Raw genomic sequence first — 26569 nt, forward strand, 5'->3', positions numbered from 1 at the left:
CATAGCAAAAGAGAATCTGCAACAAGTAAAGTTATTACATTTGCCACCATTTCTTTTAAGACATACAGTAGCAAGAGCTATTCCCATCAACTGCAAATTCTGGTACTTTTGGTAAATTCTGAACCCAGCATTTAATGATTTGGATGGTGCTTAGAGGAAAAAATTGAATGTGTCTAGAATTGTGCAGCACAACAAAGGTTAACACACTTGATTTCCTGCTCACATTTATTTGGGATAGACAAAACAGTTATTTCCCTTCCAAAGAAATAGCAAAATATAATACAATAGCAATTTCTTATGTTCATAACAAAATTTCCTGGATCATGAATCAACATGAGATGCAATAGCCTGTAGATATCAATTCTGACAGCTTTATAAAATGTCATTCATCTAAGGCATTTCCAAAATTGTCCTTAAAGCTACATATATACACACATGATTTTATACTCAAAAAGGCATCTATCTATTCATGAATGGAAAGAAAATTCCTTTAGAAGCCCTGTGTAGGGAAGGCTAAAGTAATACATACTTAGATGATGAATAATTTTTTAAGAGAAAATTTGGGGCTCCAAGAAACAGTGTTTACATTCAAACAAACTTGTAATTTTCAAACCTGGATAGATAAAATTTTTGTGATCCAGGCTACAAGAAAATTCACACTGTGAATTATTTGTTTTTCAAAGGCCACTTTCAAAGTACAGACTTCAAGTCCAAAGCAAATACCAATGGCATGGACAAATAAGATGCCTAAGATTTTAACATTTGCTTCCATATGGCTTTCCTCCTCACTTCCCTGCCTGGTACCAAGAGGAAAGTCCCTAGAAGGGGTAACAGCTAGATGTTGTACCATTACATCAGTGGTATTTCTGGATGATGGGATATTGCACACAGATTACAACTTGGTGGAAGATTTTTGAATTCTATTTCAAATGGACTATGGTACTCCAAACACAAAAAAGACTTTTGTCACAACATCCAAGCATTCTTATGTAGACCCATGTATCTTGTTAAAACAGAAAAAGGATAGAGCTGGCAGGTAGAAGTAACAAAGTTAAACTGTCAGTGGCCAATTACCCAAAAGCAAAATATCAGCTTCCAACATCCTTCCTAAGCAAGTCTCTAGTTTGGCTTGTACTGTGCCCTTTGATACACCAGAGATATGGTAGGTTCAGCCTACCAATCCATTTCTCTTGATTCTGACAATCTCACAAACTTGTGACTTAAGGAAGAAGTCACCATTTTTCGGGCACTTTTCAACATTACAAAGCTTAAATCCAGTTACTTAAAGTCAGTTTGACAAACACCCTTCACTCCTTAGCCATCCCTCCCCGCCACAAAAAAGTAGCTAGTATTTTTGTAAAATCTACAACAATTTTAGAAGACAAATTCTTTCAATTTTGCCAAAGAAATAGCATAGATAGTTTCTTCCACCTTTCCTACAAATACACAAGTTCTTTCTCTGAGAACATAGCACTCCAGGTTACTGAAATTCTGTCCCTATTTAAAGAGTCTTTGTGCAACCAAGCTTAGAGTTTACTAGCAGAGGAGCCACTACTGACATTCTTGGTACAGAAATCCAATTTCAGTTGAGTTCCTGTGATCCCCTGAGCAGTTATTAAATGCCCTGTATCTATAATGAGGCAGTAGGCTATGTATAAGACAAAGCAAATTAGCTATGTAAGATATATACATTTGTATTTACACTAATATGAAATACACTGTGACAGAAGAGTTTTTCTGAAGTGTTTAAAGATTCACAGGAAAAGAAAGTCACTTAATATTGAGAAACTTCTAATAAACAATTATAAATTATTTTGGTTGGATGCCATTCAAAAGTTTTCCAGAGTTCTCCTCTATATTCTATACAAATCGTAAATAAAAATTACATGATTAATGGATACATTATACATGTCCGATACCAATATATATGTGTGAATTTAAGACCCCTAAATATACACATCCCCACTTAGGATACATTCCATTACATAGAGAAAGCATCAGTCTTTAATAGTAGGTCCAGAATAGCAGCAACTTAAAAATCTAGTCACCCAGTTACCTCAGAAAATAGGTCCTGAATAGTTCCTGATAAGGTATCCCTGGCTTCCAGAAGCAGTATCTGTTAATATTTAACATAATTCCCATGAAGCACCAGGCTGCATTCCTAATGGTAATTATGCAATCCCGTCACTGGAGAAAATGCTGTTATCTTTTCAAAACCCCATTTATTCAAATCTGGCTAATGGTATAATGAGAAAAATAAGTCACAATGAGGTGATATAAATCCAAGCTATTGAAGATATGTAAAAACGTTCCCACTTCATTTCTTACACATTTTGTTGCCTTTTCAGTGTCTTGTTCACACAGAAAGTATTCATATTGCATAACAGCTGCTGAAGAGCAATATTGAGTTATGCTGAGAAGGGCTGCTCTGAATTATGTTTGAAAATATGCAAATAACTTGATTATCAGTATTTTCATAGACATGGCATGATATTGTACTAAGTGTTATTTTAAAAGAGTTATGTTTCTGAATCTATACCTTAAAGTAAGTTGTGAGCTTACAACTATATACTCTGCAAAAAATATTTTAGGTCGACTGATAAACCATTTTACTTATATAAAGAAGGGTTTGAAATAAACTATTTGTGTTTATCATTGGGTATATCCATGCATATTCAATGCATAGAAATTCTAAGTAGACTACAAATCATATGGATACTGGATGTACATGATGTATATTTTCAGGTCCACTCCCACATCTGTTGGGGGTATGAACACAGAGCCCAGAAAAGGTCCTTATTTGTCTGTGACAAAGGTTTTGAACTTATACGCTTCTACCCATATTCCATATAAAACAATTTTGTAGACCTTTGCTACTGGCTGTAAGAGATGAGTTGGAAAAGGAGAGACACGAATTAGACCATGTTGTTTTGCACACTGCAACTCTTTTCCTAAGAAGGGCCACTCTCTCTGCACAGCAGTTTCTTTTGCTTGAAGCTGAGATCACACAAGGAGAAACTTATTATGTTTCTGCCAAGTCACAGTAGGAACGTTTGGAATAGCACACCCAGTAGCCAGCACAGGCACAACCAATGTATTGACTCCTAAGATAAGCAGCCTGCTTTATCACTCTTATGAGAATTTCTCATTATACAGTCTTACCCTTCCCCCATCACACTGGCTTTCTGCCATGACTCTCATGGCGGTCAAATCAACACAGAACAGACTCTTCTTCTCAGTTATCATGTATGTTGCCAACCATGACAACACATTTATTATATTGAATGTTCACACAGGCTCCTTGAATTTGGCTAGAAGATGAGCAGCCCAGTGAGATCCTTTAGATGATAATATGATGGTGTGTTAGTTCCTCCCAAGCAACCCAAAAGTTCCCAACATACTCCACAGACACAGCCTGGACCGCAGAGTCAGGTTCTTGTTGCACAAGAACACTTGTACTTGGGACTTGGCCTTTTCCAACGCTGAATGCTTGCAGGCAAGTTCAAAGTCTAGACACAGAGGCACTTCCAAAGTTTGGCAAGGAGAAGGAGGCAACATCACTAAGTGGGGTTTGATCACTGTGCTGTCTCCAGTAACCTAGACATCTGTGACACATGAACACAGAAGTCTTTAGGTTGTGGATGGTTCATGCTTTTTCTTCTTGCCTCGACAGGACTTGCAGACACAACAGATTATACACGGAGAGGCCAGGAGTAACAAGGGTGAAGTGACCAAGGCAATGATACCCAATCCCACAAGAATCCCTACCACCTGGAAATGGAGAAGAAAAGCATATTTCAGCACTTAAATCTTCCTAAATGTATACTACTCCCAATGATACAATCTTCTGTGGTCTCCCATAGCAAAATTCATACATGCAAACACTAATCCCCAATGTTATGGCATTTGGATTTAGGGGCCTTTGGGAGTTATTAGGTTATGAGGTTGGGACCCTCATGGTGAGATTAGTGTCCTTATAACAAGAGACACTAAAGCACTTGCTTCCTTTCTCTCAGCTCTCTGCCATGTGAAGACACAGCAAGAAAACAGCCCTCTATGAATGAGGAAGAGAGTCCTTACCAGAACCTGACCATGTTGGTACCTGAACCTCAGACTTCCAGGCCTCCAGAACTGTGAGAAACAAATTTTTAATGTTTAAGCCACCTACTCTGTGATAATTTGTGATAGCAGCCCGAACAACTAAGACATTATCTCAGGCATATGAGACAATTACATTTATGGGCCTTTTTTTTGCCAGTGCTCAGCAGTGGTCTTTACTAGTCTCAAAACCAAAAAGACCCAAATGACTAAATTAAGGATGAAAACAAACCAAATGCTAACTCAAGCTCAGCTGTAAGTTCAGACTCGTGAATTGCTGGTGTTGGTTCATTCTCTACCTGAGTTTCCTCAACAGTCTCATAGGGATGTTCATAATGATTCCTAGGATATGAGCATTAATTTCCTCAAAAGGAATAAAGCCTTTGATAAATATGAAAAGACTATTAAAAATAACCATGATTCCTTTGAACCTGCCACATAAGCACACAACGGCAAGTAAAAAGTGGTCTAAGACCCAGCAGGGGCTCGTAGTATTTTAGAATGCTGCCTTTGATAGCTAATGTTCCCTAAAGGGTTTTAGGAAAATCATTCCATGTTCTTCAAAAGGAAAGAACATCTGTATTCATTCATCAGGTCATTGTCAAGTGTTTGGCTCTCTGATGCCCTTGCCTTTCCACTTGTCCAAGGAGACTGTGTTCACGAATTAACTTCAGGCAATTGTCCTCAATTTTTCCCTTGCCCTGTCCGAGAGCCTTTCAGAACCTCCCAAGTAGGCAAAGGCAAGTAGGGAATAGAGTAGGGAGGTAGACTCTTTGAGCTACCACAAGTCTGGTTTATCTCATGCAACCTTTAGGGTCAGAGTACCTGTGTTCGGTTCCACATTACTGATGCCCTTGAGTGTCCAAGTTTATTCCTGCATGGCCCTTTGTCGTAATGCCTGAGGAAAATGTCATTCTGAAAAACAAAGAGAAAGGTCTCAATAAACACGCAATTTTTAGTTAAGAAATAGATATAAGCTACATCAGTCACTTAGTGATATGAATGATTTCCTCTAGGAATTCCAAGCCTGTGATCTTTAGCACAGCTTGATAGTTTTATAAATCACCGAGTAAAATCAGACCATAATCAGTGAGACTCTTGCTTGATTCTACAGGAAAAAGTAATGACTGAGCATGTATCTTGAGAAACCTTATGGAGAACTCTAGCAGAGGTGCAAGATAGAGTGGGAGGACCATGAGCTAGGCTATTGTAGCAAAGCAGGTAAGAGAAATGTTAATAGCTGAGGAATGATGGAAAAAAGGAAATCATGGTCATAAGATATTAAGAAGGTAGTTAACTGGATGGAAAAACAGGGAGACAAAGGCATAGATGAGGGGAAATCTTTTGGGTGGGAAGAGAGCAATGGCTTTGTCAAGAAAAATGATAATATAAATATGGATTTTGTGGAGAAATTGACAACCATAGTTTGGACATGTTGAACTTGACGGACAGTTGGAAGTATCAGAGCAGTACTGTCAAAGGAAGCTCATTACCTAGATCTATAGTTTTAGTAAAAAATATTGGGGCATCAGTAAATATACATGAAATGGAAGAAATCACGGAAGTGAGTGAGATTGCCCAGGAAGAGGTGTAGACTTAATGGCTCAAAGAAAAGGAACTGAGGTACAACCAGAAAGGCTGAAGGAAAACCAGCAGAGATGATAACTAAAATGGTGGTGACCATAATGTCAAATGCAGCAGAGAATCTAGGAAAGATAAGGACAGAAGAACCTGGTGGACTTTACCAATAACAAACCACTCCAAACCTAGGAAAGGATACTAAGGTGTGACTATGTGATGATCTGAATGCACTGTGATGACTGGAGTAAGTCAACATCAACAGCAAGAGGTGTTTAGGCTTTTTGGAAGCTCGGCTTCTGAAGAACAGAGAGAAGTAGAGGGGTAGGCTTCAGAAAAGGCTCTCTCATTTCTAAATGGCACATAGGGACTGGTATGGGCATGGTGAAAGGATAGATAATGGAAGTTAAAATCACAGGACAGAGAAAAGATAATTGAAGGGGGAAAGCCTCTAAGGCTACAGACTACAGATGGGAATCAGATTCCCATGCAGAGTTCAAGAATACCTTGGCCTCTGAAACCATAGGGATGAAGTTTAAGGAAGGAGCAAATTTATTGCCCCAGCAAACACTCTCTGTTTGATTTCTACCTCAGACTCAGATTTTAGGAAAGCACCCCTATTCTAGCCCCAGGCTCTCACCTTTCCCTCAACACCATGTAACACAGAACACTTGCCTGGAGAGAAGCATCATTTCCACAAGCCAAAGCCTTTTTCTAAAAGCAAAAGAAGTGAGATTCCAAAAACAGTGACTAGAAAAAAATACTTCAACATCTGAAATCTGTATATTCAGCCATTTAACATCTGTACCATTTCATCTCGAGTACCAACACAGTACAAGCGACAGAACAGAGTGTTCTCTGCAACACCATCCCCCAGGCATACTTCAGCCAAAGAATGGATATCTGGCACACACATTTAGTCCTTAACTGTCTTGCCTCCTAAAAGAACCTCATGGGCCCAGCTGCCTTGTTGATATGAACCCAGTTAAAAATCTGGCTAAACCAGAAGGAAAACAGTATGATTTCTTTTGCATTTGTAAGGCATGTAGGGTGTACAATAAGTGAAACCCTCATCCAAAATATCATAATTATGATAGGTCTTGAATACCATACACACTTGTAGTTTAAGGGGTTATGGCAAATCAAAAATTTTAAGAATGAAAAACAGCTCTTTCAACCTGAATTGCTGAAATTCTAGAGTCTAAAATGTCCATCTTCTCCTCTATTTGTATCTCTTCTTAAAACACTGAGCTCAACCTGATTGCTATTCTTCCTCGTGGATGTCATCCTAAACAACTTATCTAATTTTCAGTTTAAAAAAACAGGCTTAAGGTAGCCAGCAGGTATTCCATGTTAACAGTACTCTCGCTGAGTATATTCAGATACTAGAGTACTAAACAAATTGCTTATTGAATTAAAGCAAACCAAGCAATATAACCAAGAGCTGAGAAAAGAATGGCAAACCAAGCATGACTAAGGGCTTACACTGACTGATGTGGCCCCAAACAGGGAATATCTGCAAATAATTTAAACCACCCCAAACTTTAAGAGACTGGAATTAAAGTAAGACCTTCTCACCAAATTCTTCCCACCACCTTTTATCTCTGAGGTTAGCATTTGGCTTGGCACAGGGCTGATGAAACTTCTTCTGAATTTGAGACAAAATGTTACATGAATGGTGAGGAAAAATAATAATCAGACGAGTCCTTCAATCTAGAAAGGAAATAATGATAAAACAGTAGCAATACTGCTATTGTGCCCATGAGTGAGAGTCAGTTAAAAGACCCCATCAATTGAAGTTTTCTTTTTTTTAAATTCAAGAAAAGGAAAGCAATCTATTTGGGTAGGCAGAATAACTGTCCCCTCAAAGATACCTATGACCTAATCTCCAGAACCTGTAAATGTGTTTTCTTAAATGGCAAGAGAGACTTTGCAAGTATGATTGTATTAAGGACCTTAGGATCAGAAAGATTATCCTATACTATCCAAATGGGTCCAGTGTAATTTCATGGGTGTTAAAGGCAGAGAACCTTTCCCTGGCTGAGGTCAGCAGGAGTGATAACTATGAGAGAAGACCAGAGAGATATGATGTTGCTGGAGAAAGGGGGCCACAAGCCTAGCAATGCAGGCAGCCTCCAGGAGCTAGAAAAGGCAAAAAGGCAGATTCTCCTCTAGAGTCTCCAGAAAGGAATGCAGCCCTATCAACACCTGCATTGATCTTAACCTGATAAGACCATTATGTCAGACTTCTAACGTACAGAAAAGTAAGATAATAAATTTGTGCTTTTTTGAGCCACAAAATTTGAGATAATTTGTTATAAGAGCAATATAAAACAAATCACTAATCAGCCTTTACATAATAGAGATAATACCCATCAAGAGCAGAAAATGGCCCTAAAACCAAAACTTGTTTTTAAAGCTAAGGTGACCAAAAGGAGACTTAGTAGTTATCTAAAGTAGCAGAACAACTGGGCATGTAGCTCAGTGGTAGAGCCCTTGCCTACCACACCCAAGAGCATGGGTTCAATCCTCAGCACTGCCAAAAAGAAAGAAAAACAGCCCTAAAGTAGTGGCCTCAGGCAGTCTCATTAAGAAAAATAAACTCCTTTTATAGGACAAAAATAGGCTCAATGTTTTAAAAGGAGGAGCTACAGGATTCTGGCTGTGGTGCAGATAAAGTAAGGGATAAAGCATGTGACAAACCCTTTCCAGGAGGAACTTACATCCAGGTTCTGCAGACAGTACCAGCAAAATGTGTGCTTGCAGTTCTTGCACATCATCTGAGCACAGCCTTCATTGCGTTCGATATAAACCCGGCAAACTGGGCATTGCTTAATTGGGGCTTCCGTATCTGTCCCAAAGAGGGCTCTAGAAACAAATGGATAGGAAGTTGTATTCAGGGGGTGGTCTTTTGCTGAATTCTTAGGACCCTAGATAGTTATTTAGGTAATGAAGAGTCAGTTCATTCTGTGCTTAATTCATTTCCAGAGAAAAGGACGGGGGGTAAAAATAGGAGAGACAAAGATTATTAGTTGTTCAGATAGCTCTAAACAAAGAATTTTAATTTAACTTATTTTGGCTTTCAGTGAATTATATAATTATAGTTTCCACAGCTGATTTAATTCATTGCTTTACCAAATTAATATTTCATTTCCTGAACACATATTGTCTGAATAAGAAGTACAAGGAGTCTGCTACACCACAAAGAAACCAGCTCAGAATCCAAATGGGGTACAGATAGTCATCTAGTAATCTGCCCACTAAAGAAATGGAGGTGTTAGTCTCAATAACCCAAGATTTTAAAACAAATGGAAAAATCTTCTCCAAACAGATGAATAGTTCAATATAGGCTCACAGCACAGAAAATAAGAAGTGGCACAAATTAGGATGGGAGGGAACCATAGTACCTGCTTACACTTCAGTTATTATTCATCAGACCTACCACCCAGCATACGAAGGTGTCCAACTCCCAAAGCACTGACAGATATATGATCAGATTTGGTACTGGTAATAACTTTAATAGTGGGTAGGAGAGTTCCTATTTTAATTCTCCATTTCCCCCAGGGGGAAACAGACTTGTAGAGGACACAGAAATACCAAGTGACAATGTCAGAGCTCAAACCATCCTCTCCTCTGAGAGTTCTACACTGCCCTGTGATACCCGGGGAGCTAAGAATGGAAGACACAGGTTTAAATCTGGCTGAGAAGGCACATGCTTTCCATGTGCCTTAGGTCTCTTTTTCTTCTCTGTTTGTTTGGTCTGAAATTCAAGTACAGCATCACAGCCAGGCAGCATGACTATTCCTGAAGACTGGTTCTACACGCTGAGGGTGCAGGGTGATTAAGCCAACTGGACTAGAACACTGGTATTTTGTTCTTGCTGATGCAGAACAGTCATAGCCTCAAGCAAAGCAAGGGATCAAACACAAAGGTCTCTCACTCTGCACCCTGCTGGTGCCAAAACAACCTTCCATACGGATTTAATTGCTTTCCATCATAACAAAATCCCAACCTTGGCACCATCTTCTCAGAGTATAAGCCTTAAGAGAGAACCTCTCTTTCTGTATTTCCTAAGAGTTTAGGGCCACTGATGCATTGCTGTGTTCTCTCTGCTATGGTCAGCATACCTCATGAGTTGGCAATTGATCAAGAAAGAAAATAATTTCCGTGTCCTTTTGCAAGCAGGAAGAAATGAAATATGGCCAAGAGTAGGCAGACCTGGTGTCTAAGCACGTAGCTGTGGGCAAGTCATGACTTCCTACTGAGAACCCATGAAGCATGGTGCCTCTCTAACTAAAGAGAAAATAAAACTCACAAAACTAATTTCAGCAATAACTGAAGGATTCTCCTAAGGCAAATAACTAAAATCCCTTTTTAAAACGCCTTTTGTTTGTTTTGGTTATTCTTTGTTACCAACTTACCAATTCTGAGACACTTCTCAAGGAAGTTCTATAGGAAAATAATGAATGTCTAAAACCACCATGAGATAAATCCTGTCAAAAGCAACAAATGCTGAGTTTGAAAGGACTCTAGGGAATAATTTCTCTTTCCTTCCTTACCCGTGCTCGGTTGGCAGGACAATAGACTGGCTGTCTCTACAGGAGGCCTCTGCATGCCATACATCCTTGCAACATGAGCAGAATTTTAGGTGGCAAGAAGGGCATTCCACCAACACAGGCCGTCCTGAGTCACTCGCTGCAACAGGGCACACTGTCTGACAGTCTGCAACAGGACACCACGTTCGATGGGGGTCCAGGTGAACTTCTAAAACATAAAGAAAAAAATGTGAGGGACTATCTGTCTCTGATTCAGACTTGAAGCTTTCTCCCCTTTGTATTTCTCCATCTCTTATAAGTTGACATTTATGGAAGAACAATATAACCCAGGGTGATTAATGGTCATTTCTACAATTAGACTTCATAACAGATCCAAACCTACCATCCATAAAGTTGCTCAGCCTGCTACAGTTCTCAAATCAGGCGCTGGTAGCATATGTCCCCACTGCCTTCATAAACAGATAAGAAATGCTCTCTTTAGCCAAAAATTGCAACTATAGAAAATTGCTCACCTTTGAGCACTCAAAAATAGGCAATCTCATCTCATCTTTTCTATATTTATTTGGGTACCATCTTGGAAGAAAAATGGATATGAAGACTCTGTCAATTAAAAAAAAAAAGCACTTTCACAGAAGATTTTCATCCTTTGAGAAATAAGTTGTATAACAAGAAATTGAAAAACAAGGAAGAATCAGTTTAGGGACCAAAAAGTACCTGGCATACCTTAGCCAAGAAGTCAGATTACCTGTTGAGTATTCTGTCCTAGCTGTCCCTAGAGCTAGCTAGGAACAATTAGTAAAGGACCCATATGATCTAAAAACAAGAGGTAAGGACTTTTTTTTTCTTTTTCTTTTATTTATATGTGGATACAATGTTTGGGTCATTTCTCCCCCCTTCCCCCCACCCCATCCTTCCCCCCCACCCCCTTCCTCTCCCCCTTTACCCCTCACTACCAGGCAGAAACTATTTTGCCCTTATCTCTAATTTTGTTGAAGAGAGAGTATAAGCAATAATAGGAAGGACCAAGGGTTTTTGCTGGTTGAGATAAGGATAGCTATACAGGGAGTTGACTCACACTGCTTTAGAGGTAAAGACTTTCACAGACCATAAAATGATAGTCATAGGCACAGGCTAGATCCATATGGAATACAAAAAGAGTTTAAAAATCTGGGCAGAGAATCACACCTATAATCTCAACTATGCAGGAAGTGTAGGTAGGAGGATCCTGGTCCAAGGCTGACTCCAGTCAAAAACACTAGACTCTACCAAAAAAATTACTAAAGAAGCACAAAAGGGCTTGGGGGAATGGCTCAAATGGTAGAGTGCCTAGCTCACTAGTATGAAGGCCTGAGTTCAAACCCTAGTACTGCCAAAAAAAATAGGAGCTTACAAATCTTTCTTAGTATTCCTTTTTCTATACATTAACAGACCAAGATTCTCTCATATAACAGTACTTTTAAGAAAACATACTGTGTGAAAAATGATATTACATAGGAAGAGTAGCCCTTTATTCTCTGAACCAATATAGTCTGCAAATTTCTAATTTATAAGATTCTAATTTTAAACCTCCAAGGGCTTGTGAGGCCTAGAACTTTATATACAGGAGACAAACAAATCCAAGAGGTGGTATAAACATAAAATGAAGGAATTAAGTGGGAGTTTAATTTTTATAGTTATTTTTATAAATTTGATGTAGGGAGTATACACTATCTCCATTAATGACTTGCTAGAAAATAAAATAATTGCTCTCATTTAAAAATAGCATCTTTATATATATTGTCTTATCTAATAATTCTGAGGCTGGTATCAGAGAACAATCATGACATAAATATCATCAGAAAGTGGAATCCTGTGATTCAGAGATTCCCAGGCTGCAAGAGAGATGGACCCTCTAAGATTCCTAAAACTTTGGAAAGTCAAGGGGATAGTGACATAGGATCCAAGCCTTTGGCTTTTATTTCTACCCCATTTAACATTTTCTTCCAAACTGGTCTACAGTAAAACAGTAACTACTTCACTTACAACCCAAAGAACTGCAGGCTAATGTAACTTAAGGACTCCCATATTGGCTAGGCACCAGTGGCTCACACCTATAATCCTAGCTACTCAGGAAGCAGAGATTAGGAGAATCATTGTTGAAGGCCAGCCCAGACAAAAAGTGGGACCCTATTTCAAAAATACCCAACACACACACACACACACACACACACACACACACACACACACAAAGGAAGAGTGGTAGAGTGTCTCAAGTGGTAGAGTGCTTGCCTAGCAAGTGGGAGGCTCTGAGTTCAAACCTCAGTATTGCCAAAAAAAAAAAAAATAAGACTTCCATTTCAAACATGTATTTACCATCCATCAGAGATCTTTAAAAGTTTGGTGAAAAGGAAGGAAAAATAAAGGAAGAAAGTTAAGACATATATTACTGTCAAAATTTATAGCATCCCTAGTAGTCACAAAAAAGGATGCAACTTGTCCTAGTAACTCTAGTCAACTATAACCACAGAGTAGAAGTTCTGCCTTGTTTCTATCAGCTTATTATTTCATGTTATCTGAAACAATAGATAAGGAAGCTATAGATTTTTATGAATTACCGTAAAGGACCTCAGTATGCAATGCAGCTGTGGTGCACAGTCCAATGCAAAAGCAAGAGAAGAAGCTGAGCCACAGAAAACAGTGATCTGCATTTTCACCATTATGGGAGCACATAAAGGACCAGGCAAAGGATGGTAGAGGATAGGGAAAGAGGGAGCTATTATAACTTTCCATATAGAGTCACGCATCACTTAATGACAGTGATCCCGTCCAAAGTACATTGCTAGGTGATTTTATTGTTGCGAGAACAAACTAAGAAGGTTATGTGGCTATGACTTCACTGGGTGATATCTTATGGGTCTGCCATTGTATATGTATTCCATTATCGGCCAAAATATCATCATGTGTATTTTCATCACTAGAAGTTTTTATTTATTTATTCATTCATTCATTTATTTTTGGTGGCAGTGAGGATGAGACCCAGGGTCTCATACAAACTAGGCAAACTCTACCACTGAGCTACCTCCCAACCTTATTATTTAGGGATGGCCTACAGAGCTTAGCTATGACCAAAGATTGAGATACCAGAAGATAGGTTTTAATTCTCTATCCAAAAATAAAACTGGAAATTCTAGTCAATTCTGTGAAGTATACACTTAACATTCCTCTTGGCCCCTCTCAATCTTCCTTGCACAAATACAGTCTAAGCATTCCAGAAATGTACTTTCCCAGACTTCCATGCAGTCACAGCTTGGACATGACATAATTCTGGCCAATGGGAGGTAAGGGAGGTCCACCAAGGGAGTCCTAGGACATCACCTCCCTCCTGATATCACTATTCTGTCTGAATGCCTTTGCACACAGTTGTGTGAAGTTATAACACTTGGATCATCACAACGATCTGAGAACTCTGAGGGACAGTTAGGTAATTCAGAGAAGGAAAGCTGCCAAACTAATCAAACCCATGACAGCCTACCTGTGGACTTGCTGTGTGTGGAGCAATTAAATGTCCTTACAGCTCAAGTCTTTTAGTCAGACATTCTGTTCCTTGTATCTGAAAGCATCATAAGTGATAATGCTAACTCTAGTAACAGTGGCCAAGTACCCAGTTCACACAAGGGCTGAACCTTCTACATGGCAGATATTTTATCAAAGGGATTAAACTACAATGTCTGAGATGAACTTTAAATTATTTCCAAATCAGTGGTTTCAGCATTCTATATGTGAGGCACATGTAAAAAGAAACAAAACATACATCCACACACATTATCCTGTAGAAAACCTTGCATATTACAATAAAGATTTACATAATTTTTAAAAAGTTAACACTCTGTTCCAGATCTATATTGTTTTTATATAAGTAAGCAGACAAATAATGTAATTCATATAATTGAATACTATGCAGATTTTTAAAAATAAGGTAAACCAAAATGACAATATGGAAAGACCGCTAAGATATATTGTTAAGTGAAAAAGAGCATATTGCAGAAGAGTATAGATGAACCATATTTATAAAAATATGTATATAGAGAAACACTTTGAACATTTGCAGAATATCAAAGAAACATAGTATCAGTTATCCTTGAGTTATCCGCTGGTAAAGAAGGCAAAGGTTTGTTTTGGCAAATTAACCTGAATTTTTTAAGGTACAAATACCACTTACATAATTTAAAAAAAAAAAAGGTTTTAAAAAGCTATTTATCATTCTGTCATATAAACAATGATCTGGTAAAATAATTTTGGAATTAAGTTGTCCCCTGGAAAATCACTTATCTTCTATAACATGGAAATCTATTCAAATGTCCCCTTTGTTTCTCATCCCCTTCCATACAGACAATTCTCATTTCAGAAAAATTCCCTCGCTTCTTTAGCAAGCTAAGCCTATCTATTCTTCAAGAACCTACTTCTACTATGTGCCTGCCTTAATTTGGGCATCAGAGAATCAGCATCTCTTTAACTGCTATTCTCTTCGTTTCATGGCGCTGGCTTTCCTCTCTTTAGATTGTAGTCAAGAGCTGTTTCTTATTTTATTTCTGTGCTCCAATTTTTGTCTGACACAGTGATGGAATGCTGCCTATTGATTTAAAGCAGTAAGTTCCGGTTTAAAAAAAAACAGCATAGACATACTCCTGTGCAAACAACTGACTTATAACACTAAAAATACCATCTTGAATGGCTTGCATTGGATTTTATTTCCAATTCTCTTCTAGTACTCCCATCAACAGATGTGCATACTTCCATCAACAGATATGCATACACACTGAAATCATCCAATATCAGTCCTGAAGTATGTCCTGATCTATATTAGACCTCAGATCTCCACCCATTTCAATTAGCACTCTCAAATTTGGAAAGACACCAACTTGGCCTAACATGAAACTTTACAGCATGTCAACATTAAACCTCCCTCATGAAGTGTCACTTACAAGGGCAACAATAAATTTTTCCTAACATTAAAACAAGAAATACCTACTCCTTCTAGAATTCTGCTCTCGATCCTAACATCTATTTTATTTCCTTTGCCGTCTCAGACTTTGGATGAGCTATCCACATTTTCTGGTTCTCACTCCTATCTACTATATTCTCCTTAAGTTTCTGAAGTAAAGCTTTTTACTATAAGTATTTTGAACACACTGCTCTCTGAAAATTACAAGTAGCATCATCACTCAAGGCACACTTAGCAAATGTTTCTCATTCTCTCTTACATCTGACATCCTATCTCCTTCTTCTTCTGACATCCCGCCCTCCTTCTTATCTTCTTCTCTCAATTCCCCTTTCTCCTTCACCATTGATATTGTTTCCTTTCCTCCCATCCATGGCTAATATCCAAGACTCACTCCAAGACTTTTCCCATGTTTTACTTCCTTATAGGACTTTTGCCATAGCACTCAGACCTCAGCTCTCACTTTAATTTGGGTCATTCCAAATGTCTTCTTCAGGTATGACCTGTTATGATTATAAGACTGAAAATATATTCATATCTATTTTTCATTGATTTCAGGTACTTGTTAGACATCTAAGCATCTGAAATTGAAAAACAGAGATTTCCCTCAGAAATCTCACTGTATGAAAATCACAGTATGAAAAAGGGAAAGAGATGTTTAAAACAAATACAATGTCCAAAAACCCCCAGGAAACCAAGCAATGCAAATAAATGAGAGTGCATCCCACAAGATAACAAAAAATGAAATTATTAACAAATATCTGTAAGTGGCTCTTGGTAGAGATAAGGAAAATTTAATAATTATTTACAGAAAGTTTTCCATGTTCTTGATATCCAAATATCCATGATGAAATTTCCCCTTTTCATAAACTCTAAATTCAGAAGGTAAAAAATGAGTTCCTCCTAATCACAGAACAAAGCAGATAACACATGCTGAGATGAAGCACAGAGATTAAACTAGAAAGATCTTAAGCACCACATAAACAGAGATTAAAAAAATAAGAAAAGATGAGTCCCTAAGGTAGCAACTCTGCAGGCAGTCAGCACGTGGATGGTACAAATGGGAGAGAATCATCTCTTTCCAAACATTAGAATCGTGAGTCTATAATTAAAGGGCACACCCAGTAAGGACACCAGCAGTCCTATTCCAAAATAGGCTCTTGTTAGCTGGCAAACCCTAATGGCATCTGTTCCGACTCCAAGTTCAGGGACATTACACTACCTTGACATCACATCGAAATCAACCATGGTGGGAGTATTTTACACCTTAGAAATTGAAAACAGTAGAAATCTGAGCTGTTTATTCCCTCCAGCACATCATGGAACACAGGCCAAATTGAGAGTAAACATATCAATATATAAAACCTACCTCCAGCGCAGAAAAGCAGAGCACAGAGTGGGATAGTAGAACTTGCACAGCACAAAAGGAAGAGAAACCAAAACTGAAACAGCAACAGTTCTTTCAGCCATTTTTATTGACTAATCCTTTCCACTTCCTGAACATCCTCTATATACCAGAGGTGCACATACCTGAAACAAAACTCACACGTGTACACATCTTCTAGAGTAGGGGGCATTTGGTTATATGTAATTGATTGTTCATTAATTGCTACCTGTACATCCATCTGGGCTCTTCAGCTCCAGTGAAATGATGGGATCCCCTAGCCTGGAGTACAGGGTGTTTCTTCCATGTAGAATCACCATACAACAGAAGTAGATGCCTCTGGATTGCCCTACCAGGCTTTCAAGCACCCTTCACCCCAACAATCAGATGGGACACACTGCATATTCTTGATGACCCCAGAAGATCAAATGTTTCCTCTTCTACACACAGAGGGTCAGCGGAGAAAATAAAGACCAGGCAGACACCTGTGAATTAAAACCAATTACTACTCTCAGTCCCTCTCCTACCATCAAGCCCCCTTTTAAATTAATTTAATTAAAAACAAAACACTGTTAGTTAGAATCTGACATGATTAAAGTCTAGAGAAATGTCCATTCATTGAACAAAGCACCCCCAAGAGCAATATGGCATCATTTGTCTATGAAAGGTTTGCTTTGGGCACAGATTTTGTTTTTTCTAATTTGGGCACTTGAACTTGTCCCAAGACTTTTAAATTCTGCTCTGGTTATACTTGGCAATACACTTCTTAAAAGATTTGTGGCATTATCTTCTTGATAAGCCTTTTAAAGTAGGGTAAATAAATATTCTGATAGAAATAGACAAACGTGGTCCATTTCTGAAAGTTCACTCTATATTCAATATTAAAGTACGAGCCTGATGAAGTCAGGAGCAGTTAAGGGTAGAACATTTAAAGAAAACTAACAGTCTCTCTTGCTAAGCAGATGCTCTGCCACTTGAGCCATGCCCCCAGCACTGACTCAGTCTATCTAACTGTGATACAGATACAGGCCTAAAGAGGTTTATCTCTTGCAATCAAACAGCCATGCACAGGTCTTTTATAGACATTCATGAAGGGCATTTATTTGTGATGGTACTGGTGATTGAATTCAAGGTCTCATGCTTACTAAGCAGACACTCTACCACTCGAGCCACTCCCCCAGGCCTTTTTGCTTTAGTTATTGTTCAGATAAGGTCTCAACTCTTGTCCAGAGACAGCCTTGGATTGTAATCCTCTGACCTACACCTCCCACATAGGTGGGATTACAGGCATGAACCACACATATTGTTGAGATGAGTTCTTGCTAACTTTTTGTTCAGGTTGGCCTCAAACCATGATCCTCCCAATCTCTGCCTCCTAAGTAGCTGGGATGATGAACATTTTTAAACAAGAAGAAAAGGCATATTGGTGACTCTGGAGCTGAAGGCACAAGGAATAGTTGCATAATTTGGTTTTTTCCTATCTTCCTTCTCTATTTTTGACTCATCGCAGAGATCCTCCATTCAAATGCACACTTTCAGCTTTTTCAACTGGGTAATGACTAATTTTGGCTAGAATTGCTAGAGATAAACTTTTGAGGCTATGACATTTAAGAAAATCAGATGATATACTGAGCAAACATTAGTCTTGCTTTTGAGGGTTATTTATAACTACATATTTTCAAAAATCACAGGTGTGGTGGTACATACTGTAATCCCAGCACTCTGAATGCAGAAGCAGGAGGATCATGAGTTCAAAGCCAGCCTGGGCTACTACATAGGGAATTCAAGACCAGCCTGGTCTACATAGGTAGTTCCAGACCCACCCTTGGGCAACATAATGAGACCCTGTCTCAAAAAACAAAACAAAACAAAACAATCACCTTTAAAGATTAGAACTATGAATCGGTAACCAATCTACACAGTAATTTTGACCTGACAGATCTAAATAATACAAAAGTAGAGAATTACCTGTATGATAAAGCAGTCTAGTTTTACAAAAGCATAAAAACAAACCCATGGTAAAAGAATGACTTAGTGTTGGACTAGGGGTATGGCTCAAGTGGTAGAGCACTTGCCTAAGCACAAAGCCCTGAATTGAATCTACAACACCAGGAAAAAGAAAAAGTTCTTAGTGTTCACTGAAGTCAGCCAGGGCTGTCATGGCACACAGGAAAAAATGTGATTCCACCACTTACAAGAGCAACCATTCAACCAAAGGATTCTTATTGTCCTATAACACAGGATGATCAAGATTGAGAAGAAATTTTCCAGCATATGAAACAAACTATCTGACATATAGAGGTTCACCACAAGAATCAGTGAAACTCTTCCCCATTTTTCTTTGATATTCAACCTTGATGTGTGACTTTAAATTCTTTGAAAGTGGAACCACAAATTTATATTCTTTATCAAGGTGTTTTTTAAATAAGGGATTGAGAAATCAATTTAATGAGCTGCATGCAACAATTTAAAAATGAAATAGATTAGAAAAGAGTGTATTTCATGTAAGTATAATTTTGTGAAAGTTTTATTGGTTCTATGTCAGAACACATACGTATGTGTGTGTGTGTGTGTGTGTGTGTATGTGTACACATGCATGGCACATCTTCCCATCTGTCTGTCTGTCTGCCTGTCAGTCTACTTGCTTTCCAGGTACAGGAGTCCCACGGTATCATGGACTGGTTCTGGGAGCACACTCCCCCTGCCACTGATATCAAAATTCATGGTTGCTCAAGTTCCTTACATAAAATGCATAACCTATATTTGCATAACCTATTCACATCCTCCCATATACTTGGAATCATCTTCAGATTACTTATAACACCTAACACAATGTAAATGTGACACAATCGTTACACTGTTTTGTCTAAGGAATCTTGAAAAAAGTCTTCACGAGCTCAGCACAGAAGCAATTTTTAAAATGTATTTTCAATCCAGGATGGGTTGAATCCACAGGTGCAGAACCTGGGGATATGGAGGACTGACTGCTTGAATGTGTTTCTTAATCTGGGTTACAGACTTCCTGAAAAACACAGTCAGGTACACAAAGCTAGAGCTCTGATAAATGATTTATGAATGTGTGCAACTTGGGGGGTATTTTGTAAAGTGCATGTTCAATACTCCTAGATTTGCCAGTCTTTCATATTTCACAAAGTTCCTCCTCTGGCTTCAAATCTCCAATACCTTTTCCTTCTCACTCCCAGCTATTGATCTTCCTTCTTATTCCACCAAGGAGAAAGTACCAATAAGAAGAGAGCCTCCACACACTATCTACAAACCCACCCACACCAAGCCTACATTCCTCTGATGCAGGAGCTCAGCCTGCCTCTAGCAAATCCAATCCCTGCATCTCATAGAGCTCCAACCTGCATCTCCTTAAAGATTTTCTTCTGCAGTTATCTCCTCTCCCTCTCCTGTATCAACCTCTCTGTTGAATTATGAACTCCTTATATTAAAAAAAAATCCACCACACTCAATTCTCATCTCATAATATTTTGAAACCTCTCCAACCTCTCCTAATCTCTCAGGAGTATCAGACTCAGTTGACACTTCCTCTTCTTCACCTGTCTCTAGAATAATATTTCCTGGAGTTTTTGCTTTGTTTCTTGGTTGGTTTTGGTCATTGTTGTTGCTTTGGGTTTTTGTTTTGGGTGTTTTTTTTTTAAGCACTACTGGGGTTTGAACTCAAGGCTTTGTGGTTGTAGGCAGGTGGTCTACCACTTGAGCCACACTTCCAGCCCTCTTTGCTATGTTTTTTATTTTGTTTTGTTTCTGCTTTTGTTTTTTGTAGGTTTTGTTGTTGTTTTTGGAGGTAGAGTCTTCACTTTTTGCCCAGACCAGCCTGGACTGCAGTCATTATTTTACAATTCTGATCAGTCACTGGGATGTATATGTCACCATGCCCAGTTTTTTTCTGTTCAGGTAGGTTTCGCAAGCTTTTTTGCCTGGACTGGCCTGGGACTGAGATCCTCCCAATCTCAGCCTCCTTCATATCTTGAGATGACAGGCATGAGTCAACATGCCCAGTTACTGGTTCAGATTTGGGTCTTGCAAACTTTTCACTTGGGTTGTCCTCTAACTGTGATCCTCTCTATCTCAGCTTCCTAAGAAGCTAGGATTACAGGCATAAGCCAACAGAGCCTGGCATGGATTAATATTTCTGGCCATCCTTATCCAACTGACCCTCTACTAGGGAAAGCCTGACAGTTCTACCTTCAATACAAACTCCAAAGCTGGTGACTTTACTGCCACTTTTAAACCACAATCCAATGCCACCATGGATTAGACCAACACAATAGCTTCCTAGCAGAACTCTCCACTGCCACTTTTTTCTATGACATCTGTTCTTCTTAGACAAGCCAGAGTCCTCTTCTAAAATGGAAATTATATCATAACACTCCCCAGATCAAAGCCTTGCAGTAACTTCTAATCACTCTTAGGCCTCTTCACAATCTACATGACCACTATTCCCAAATTATCTCCTATGATTCTCCCCTCTGCTCACTTAGTGGGGCTCCTTGCTACTTTCCTAAAGAGGTGCCAAGCTTGCTCCTGCCTTGAGGCCTTTCTAATTACCCTTCACTCTACCCAAAATGCTCTTCTCATGGGCACTTACATGACTTGCTCACTTAAATCAAGTTTCTACTCAGATAAAATTCCCTAGATAGGTCTTCCAGGAAAATCATACCCAAAGTTGCCCCCCCCATCTATTTCTTTACCCTCACCCTTATTTATATAAATGGCACATATCACTACCTAACATTCCTTTTTTTATTATTATTATTACCTAACACCCTCCACACACATCAGAATCATTTAGGGCCAGGGTTTCTCGACAGTTGCATTGCTCGACAGTTCCATTGCTGACAGTTGGAACAAGATAAGTGTTTGTGGTGAAGACTATCCTGTACATTAGATATTTGGCAGCATCCCCTTCCCTCCAGTCATGACAATCAAAAATATCTTTAGACACCACCAAATGTCCTGCAGGAGACAAATTCACCTAGGTAATAACCACTGACACCCACCCAGATGCCCAGAATGTTTTACTTGTTGAATAAGTAATAAAGCACTATAATAAAAGTATAAGAAACAATGCCAGTAGAACAATTCCCTGTGGTAATAAAAAATAATGGGATCTGGGGGTGTAGCTCAATGTACAGCGCTTGTACACCATGCACAAGTCCTTGGGATCCACTCCCAGTGCCACACACACGTACACAGGTTCTGTAATGTTCAGCCCTACATTCAAATTTTTCTGGAGAGATATGTACAGGTCACTCTTGGAGAAGTGCTTCCATGAAAGGAATGGGGACCTGAATCTACCAGCCTGGCCAGATTCCACTAAAACAGTATCTGAGTACAGCAAGACATTCATCCTTCAGAATGCCCATCAGCCCAGCTCCTTAATAGCAGCTATAAGCAATAGCCAATAGAATTTAAAAGATTTTGCTTTTGTTTCTGTTTTTGTATTCCAATATGCCATTAAGGGAACACTTTTGGTTCCCCATACATACACACACATCCCACCCTGGTGTTTTAAAAGAGCATCTCCATATATAGGCCCATTTTTTAAAAGCCTGTACATGTTCAATACAATGCAATTCTTTCTCACTATTTTCAATTCACAGTTGGTTGAATCCATGGTTGAACTCAAGATGCTCCTGCTGGGATTACAGGGGCACAACTCCATCCCCACTTCACTTTTGCTTTATATACAGTCATCCCTCTGTATTGGTGGGTGACTGGCTCTGAGGCTCCCCACTAAAAACAAAATTCACAGATGCTCAGGTCCCTTAAATAAAATAGCATAGTCATTGTATATAACCTACTACACTCTCCCCTATTCTTTAAGTCACCTCTGAATTACTTATAATACCTAATACTAGGTAAATAGTTGTTACACTATACTGTATAATGGATAAGGATGAGAAAAAAAGCCTGTACATGTTCAATACAATGCAATTTTTTTTCTCACTATTTTCAATTCACAGTTGGTTGATCCATGGACACAGAACCCACAGATACTCTGTATCTCACGTAACAGAGTATGTCACAAGTAGGGCCTAGAGGCCAGATTGGCAGAAAAGGGGGAAAAAATGCAACAGGGCCATCAGGTTTTGGCATCCCTGGGATCTGACTGGACTACTCAGAACTCAAACAGGAGCAAGTTGATGGATGCCAGGTGGTAATCAAATCACTATCATAGGAAGAGCTGTCCCTTACTTTCCCCTTACCAGTGGTATGAAGTGGAGGCCCCACAGGGTTGAGATAGTTTTCAAAACACCTTTTAATTTCTACTGTTATGAATTCAATCCTACTTCCTGGCTTTTGGCCTGAAAAACACAGTTGTTATATAAATATAATATACAAACTATCCAAATAGTTGAAGATTCTATGCCAGAGTTGAAAGAAGACATACTCAACTGTCTTCTGCATCAGCAGTAATGAAAGCACCATATAGTGCTTTTTTGGGGTTGGGGGAGAGAGATGGTATTTGGAGTTTGAACTCAGGGCCTCACAGTTGCTAGGCAGGCACTCTACCACTTGAGTGACTCCACCCTTCAGGTAGCTTTGAAATGGGAAGAAGTTCAGAAATCTGAAAACAAAAATTCAGAAATCTAGAAAGCAGCCCCCTAAAACAGTCACCGGGAACATGACATAGAAGTAATTAACTATGGCACAGTTATATCAAAGATAGACAAAACCACAGAGCTGAACTGCAATTCCTCCATAAGGAAAGGAGAATTGATTACTGAAGTAAAGCCCCGTGGCTATTTGATCATAAGACTGTACTTGCTCATGTAAATTATGCAAGGCAGGAAATGTTATTTAAAACTGTTTTCTACTTCATTCAGCATTCTGCCAATTATTGGGAAAAAGAAACAGTCTGGGAAATTATAACTGCCATGAGACCCAAGGACCCCGTCTGACCCACATGACTGTTTCCAATTTTCAAAAACCGAATCCAAGACCTTGGCTGTCCCACCTGGCACCAGCAGCATTAGATATATACAATTCACTATTTTGTTGCATATTCTGTCAACTGACAAGAGTGGTTTTGCTATTGTCCTCTATCATTGCAAGCTGATGCTAAGAAAAGATATCGCATGAATTTTTATTATTGTGGAAAGCACCATGCCCCAAAGTTAATTTAATTATCAGCTAAAATAAATCAAACTACTTTAACTTTTATGACCCACTGCATTTTTAATTATGCCAAAGTTAATTTGCTTTCCAATATCTCAAAGAACAAAGGTCTTCTGTAGACAGTTAAAAAATGCAATTAAACTAAATTGATCAGAATTAACATCTGCTACAGTAAACATTTCCAAACAGAGGTGGCCATTATCAAAGGGATTGTTCTCAAGATACTTGATGAGAACCCCAGATTTTAAAACTTTGGAAACAACATTTGAGGTCACCTAGTCTAACATTGTCATACTAAGACCCACAGAAGTTAGGAGTTTGCATAACTCAGGTTTAAATGAGTGAGTATGTAATGGGATCACACCTTTTTTCCTCCTAGAATACTAGTGCTTATCCAAAAAAATCATATTATTAAATCATTTTAATTTATATCACCATGGTTACCTTTTCTCTTAAAAGTGGACACACTGGGTGCCCTCCCCCAGCAAGTCATGATCTCCTTGGAGATAGTTAGAGAAGGTGGGATTCATGCTTAGAGTAAGGGTGACCTATATTAAAGGAGACTAATATGATAAGTGATTTATGGAATTAGCACAGGGGGTCAAGTTTCACCCTAAGGATGGAAACATTCAGAAAAAGATTTGGATGAGGATGAAAAGAAAAGGGAAGTGGTATTATTGTGCTTCTCAGTCCAAGGTGTGAGCTGGATTCTGGAAGATGCTTTCTTAGGTCAGTTTAGAAAACTTGAAAACATTTGATAGCAGCAATGATTAATAATAAACCTCATGGCAGTAATCACTTATTGAATTCACATGACATCAACTCATTGATTCTATTCAATAGCCCTAAGATAATCATTCCATTGATTTCCCCTGTTACAGAAGAAGAAATATAAGTCCACATGGAGAGAAACAAACACTTACCATTGTGCCTGTTATTCAGGTCCTCTTTAAGAATCTGACCCTCCCTGCTGGTAAGTCTTGCCTTACAGTCACTTTAGTCTTTCAGGGGAAGTTTGAAGCATTGAGAGGTGCTGTTCTAGGTTTAATACTGACCAACAATTCTGACTGGTAAAGTACAGAAAGCACAAAGCCAATGAGAAACTATTATCATCTGAAAGCACAGAACAGCTCTTGAAGAAAACTCTGGACCTAGTCATACACTTACCACAAAACACCAGAAATGCTGGATCACACACACACATACACATGGTAGCAATGGGCTGGTGCTCAGAAACTGTGAAAAGTTAGATTACTAATAGACATGGGAGGAGTGAAAAAATAAAACTAGCAAACAATAAAATCATTAACTATTACGCCACTTTAAAAAGAGGGGGAAAAAAAACCCAAATAATGATCAGATGCAAAAGATGGAGCAGGAGCATCTCACGAAGGACAAATAAAGAATGGGATGAAACTCGAGAGCAATACTATAAAAATGAAGATTCAAAATGAAGGTATGCGAAGAATAAAAAGAACAAAATAACTTTCAGAAAAGATGGACACATAGCTTGAGGAAGCACCTTGCAAACATGCCTGGCACAGGATAGATATTCAGGATGCAAATGCACCAGTGAGGACAGTGGGATTAATAAATAACAGTAAGATGAACTCCTACTTTACTTAGCTTTTTTATGAAGAGAACAATTGAAGCTTATCTCATTTGTAAGACCTACTAATCACTACATAATAATATACATATCCAAGAGCAGAGATTAACTTGTTGCAAAGGAATTGAAGAACCTACAGTTATATAAAGCAAAACCGGGTCCCAAAAATAGGGACACTGCTTATGAACTAGAGATGGATATTCTTAACCCAATTTGTAAAAATCTGTTTTTGAAAAGAGTACATTCTGTAGACAAGAGACAAGCAAAATTATAGCATTAATTATCAGACGTGCTTGAGAACCCATAGAGAGTAAACCAGTGATGGCAAGCACATGCCAACCTTAGCACTTCCTTTTCTTTATTAATACTGGAAGACTGACACAGGAAGGGAAAGCCACAAACATAGTAGCAGCTAATGGAAAAGCTGCAGGTGGACAAAAAATGAATAAAATAACCAACCAATGCCAAATAGTGTACCTCTGTTTTGTGTAAGCAGAGTGATTTTTGCCTGCCCCTATTCAAAATACTTTGCACCACAAAGTCTTAGAGAAAGATAAAGACATAAGAGACAAGCTGATTAAATATGAAATACAAAGCAGAGGATAACTTACACGTGGACGTGGACCACAAATCAACAACTGAGAAAAGAACTTGGTGCACAATAATAATTGTACAAAACTAAGAACAATTTTGATAACTAAGAAATAGGACTCCTTTTAATCTGATTCTACATCTTTTAAGAGCAATAATAATCTTCACAATTCTGCCTATCAACTCAGCCAATGAGATTTATTTTCAACCAGTTAGTCACTTAACCCTTTAACAATATCACTGAATATTTAAAACATTTTAAAATCCTCTTATGAGCAGTTACATGTAAAATATTTTCATGACATAGGCCTTAGTTACCCAGCTTGGCAAAGGTCTTGAGTTTGAGGTTGACAGTAACTTATTTTGTTGAAATGAGATCAACAGTTTGGATAGAGATTGTCCCAATCAAGAAAGTTCTATTGTGCAGCACTTTTGTAACTAAAGCTTACTCTTATTTAGGATTTCTACTTTCAAATAATAATTATTTATAACAAATGATAATGAATTACATGATTACAAATCACCTTCCCAAATCACCTAAGATCAAAATGTCTCTGAGTCTCAATTTCCTTTCTTATAAAATAAAGGGTTGAACCAAATGGTCACCAGACTTAACATATTTCAAT

At 38.5% G+C, this 26569-nt stretch overlaps 1 protein-coding gene across 5 annotated transcripts in view; it reads right to left on the reverse strand.

Annotated features, from left to right (window-relative positions):
- Positions 1 to 207: 207 nt before the first annotated feature.
- The window catches only part of Rnf144b (ring finger protein 144B), a 166976-nt gene continuing 140614 nt past the window's right edge, over positions 208 to 26569 (reverse strand). For 4 of the 5 annotated variants that reach the window (XM_074082815.1, XM_074082811.1, XM_074082812.1 and 1 more), the window contains 5 exons: positions 10236 to 10440; positions 8400 to 8544; positions 4924 to 5013; positions 4081 to 4131; positions 208 to 3771 (listed from right to left, as the gene is read on the reverse strand). In XM_074082815.1, the coding sequence (XP_073938916.1) occupies positions 3631 to 3771; positions 4081 to 4131; positions 4924 to 5013; positions 8400 to 8544; positions 10236 to 10440 (632 nt within the window). In that variant the 3' untranslated portion in view covers positions 208 to 3630. The remainder of the gene's footprint in view (positions 3772 to 4080; positions 4132 to 4923; positions 5014 to 8399; positions 8545 to 10235; positions 10441 to 26569) is intronic. The other variant, XM_020180136.2, reaches the window with a different exon arrangement.

The sequence above is a fragment of the Castor canadensis genome, chromosome 8 (assembly GCF_047511655.1).
Source record: "Castor canadensis chromosome 8, mCasCan1.hap1v2, whole genome shotgun sequence".
Classification (NCBI taxonomy): domain Eukaryota; kingdom Metazoa; phylum Chordata; class Mammalia; order Rodentia; family Castoridae; genus Castor; species Castor canadensis.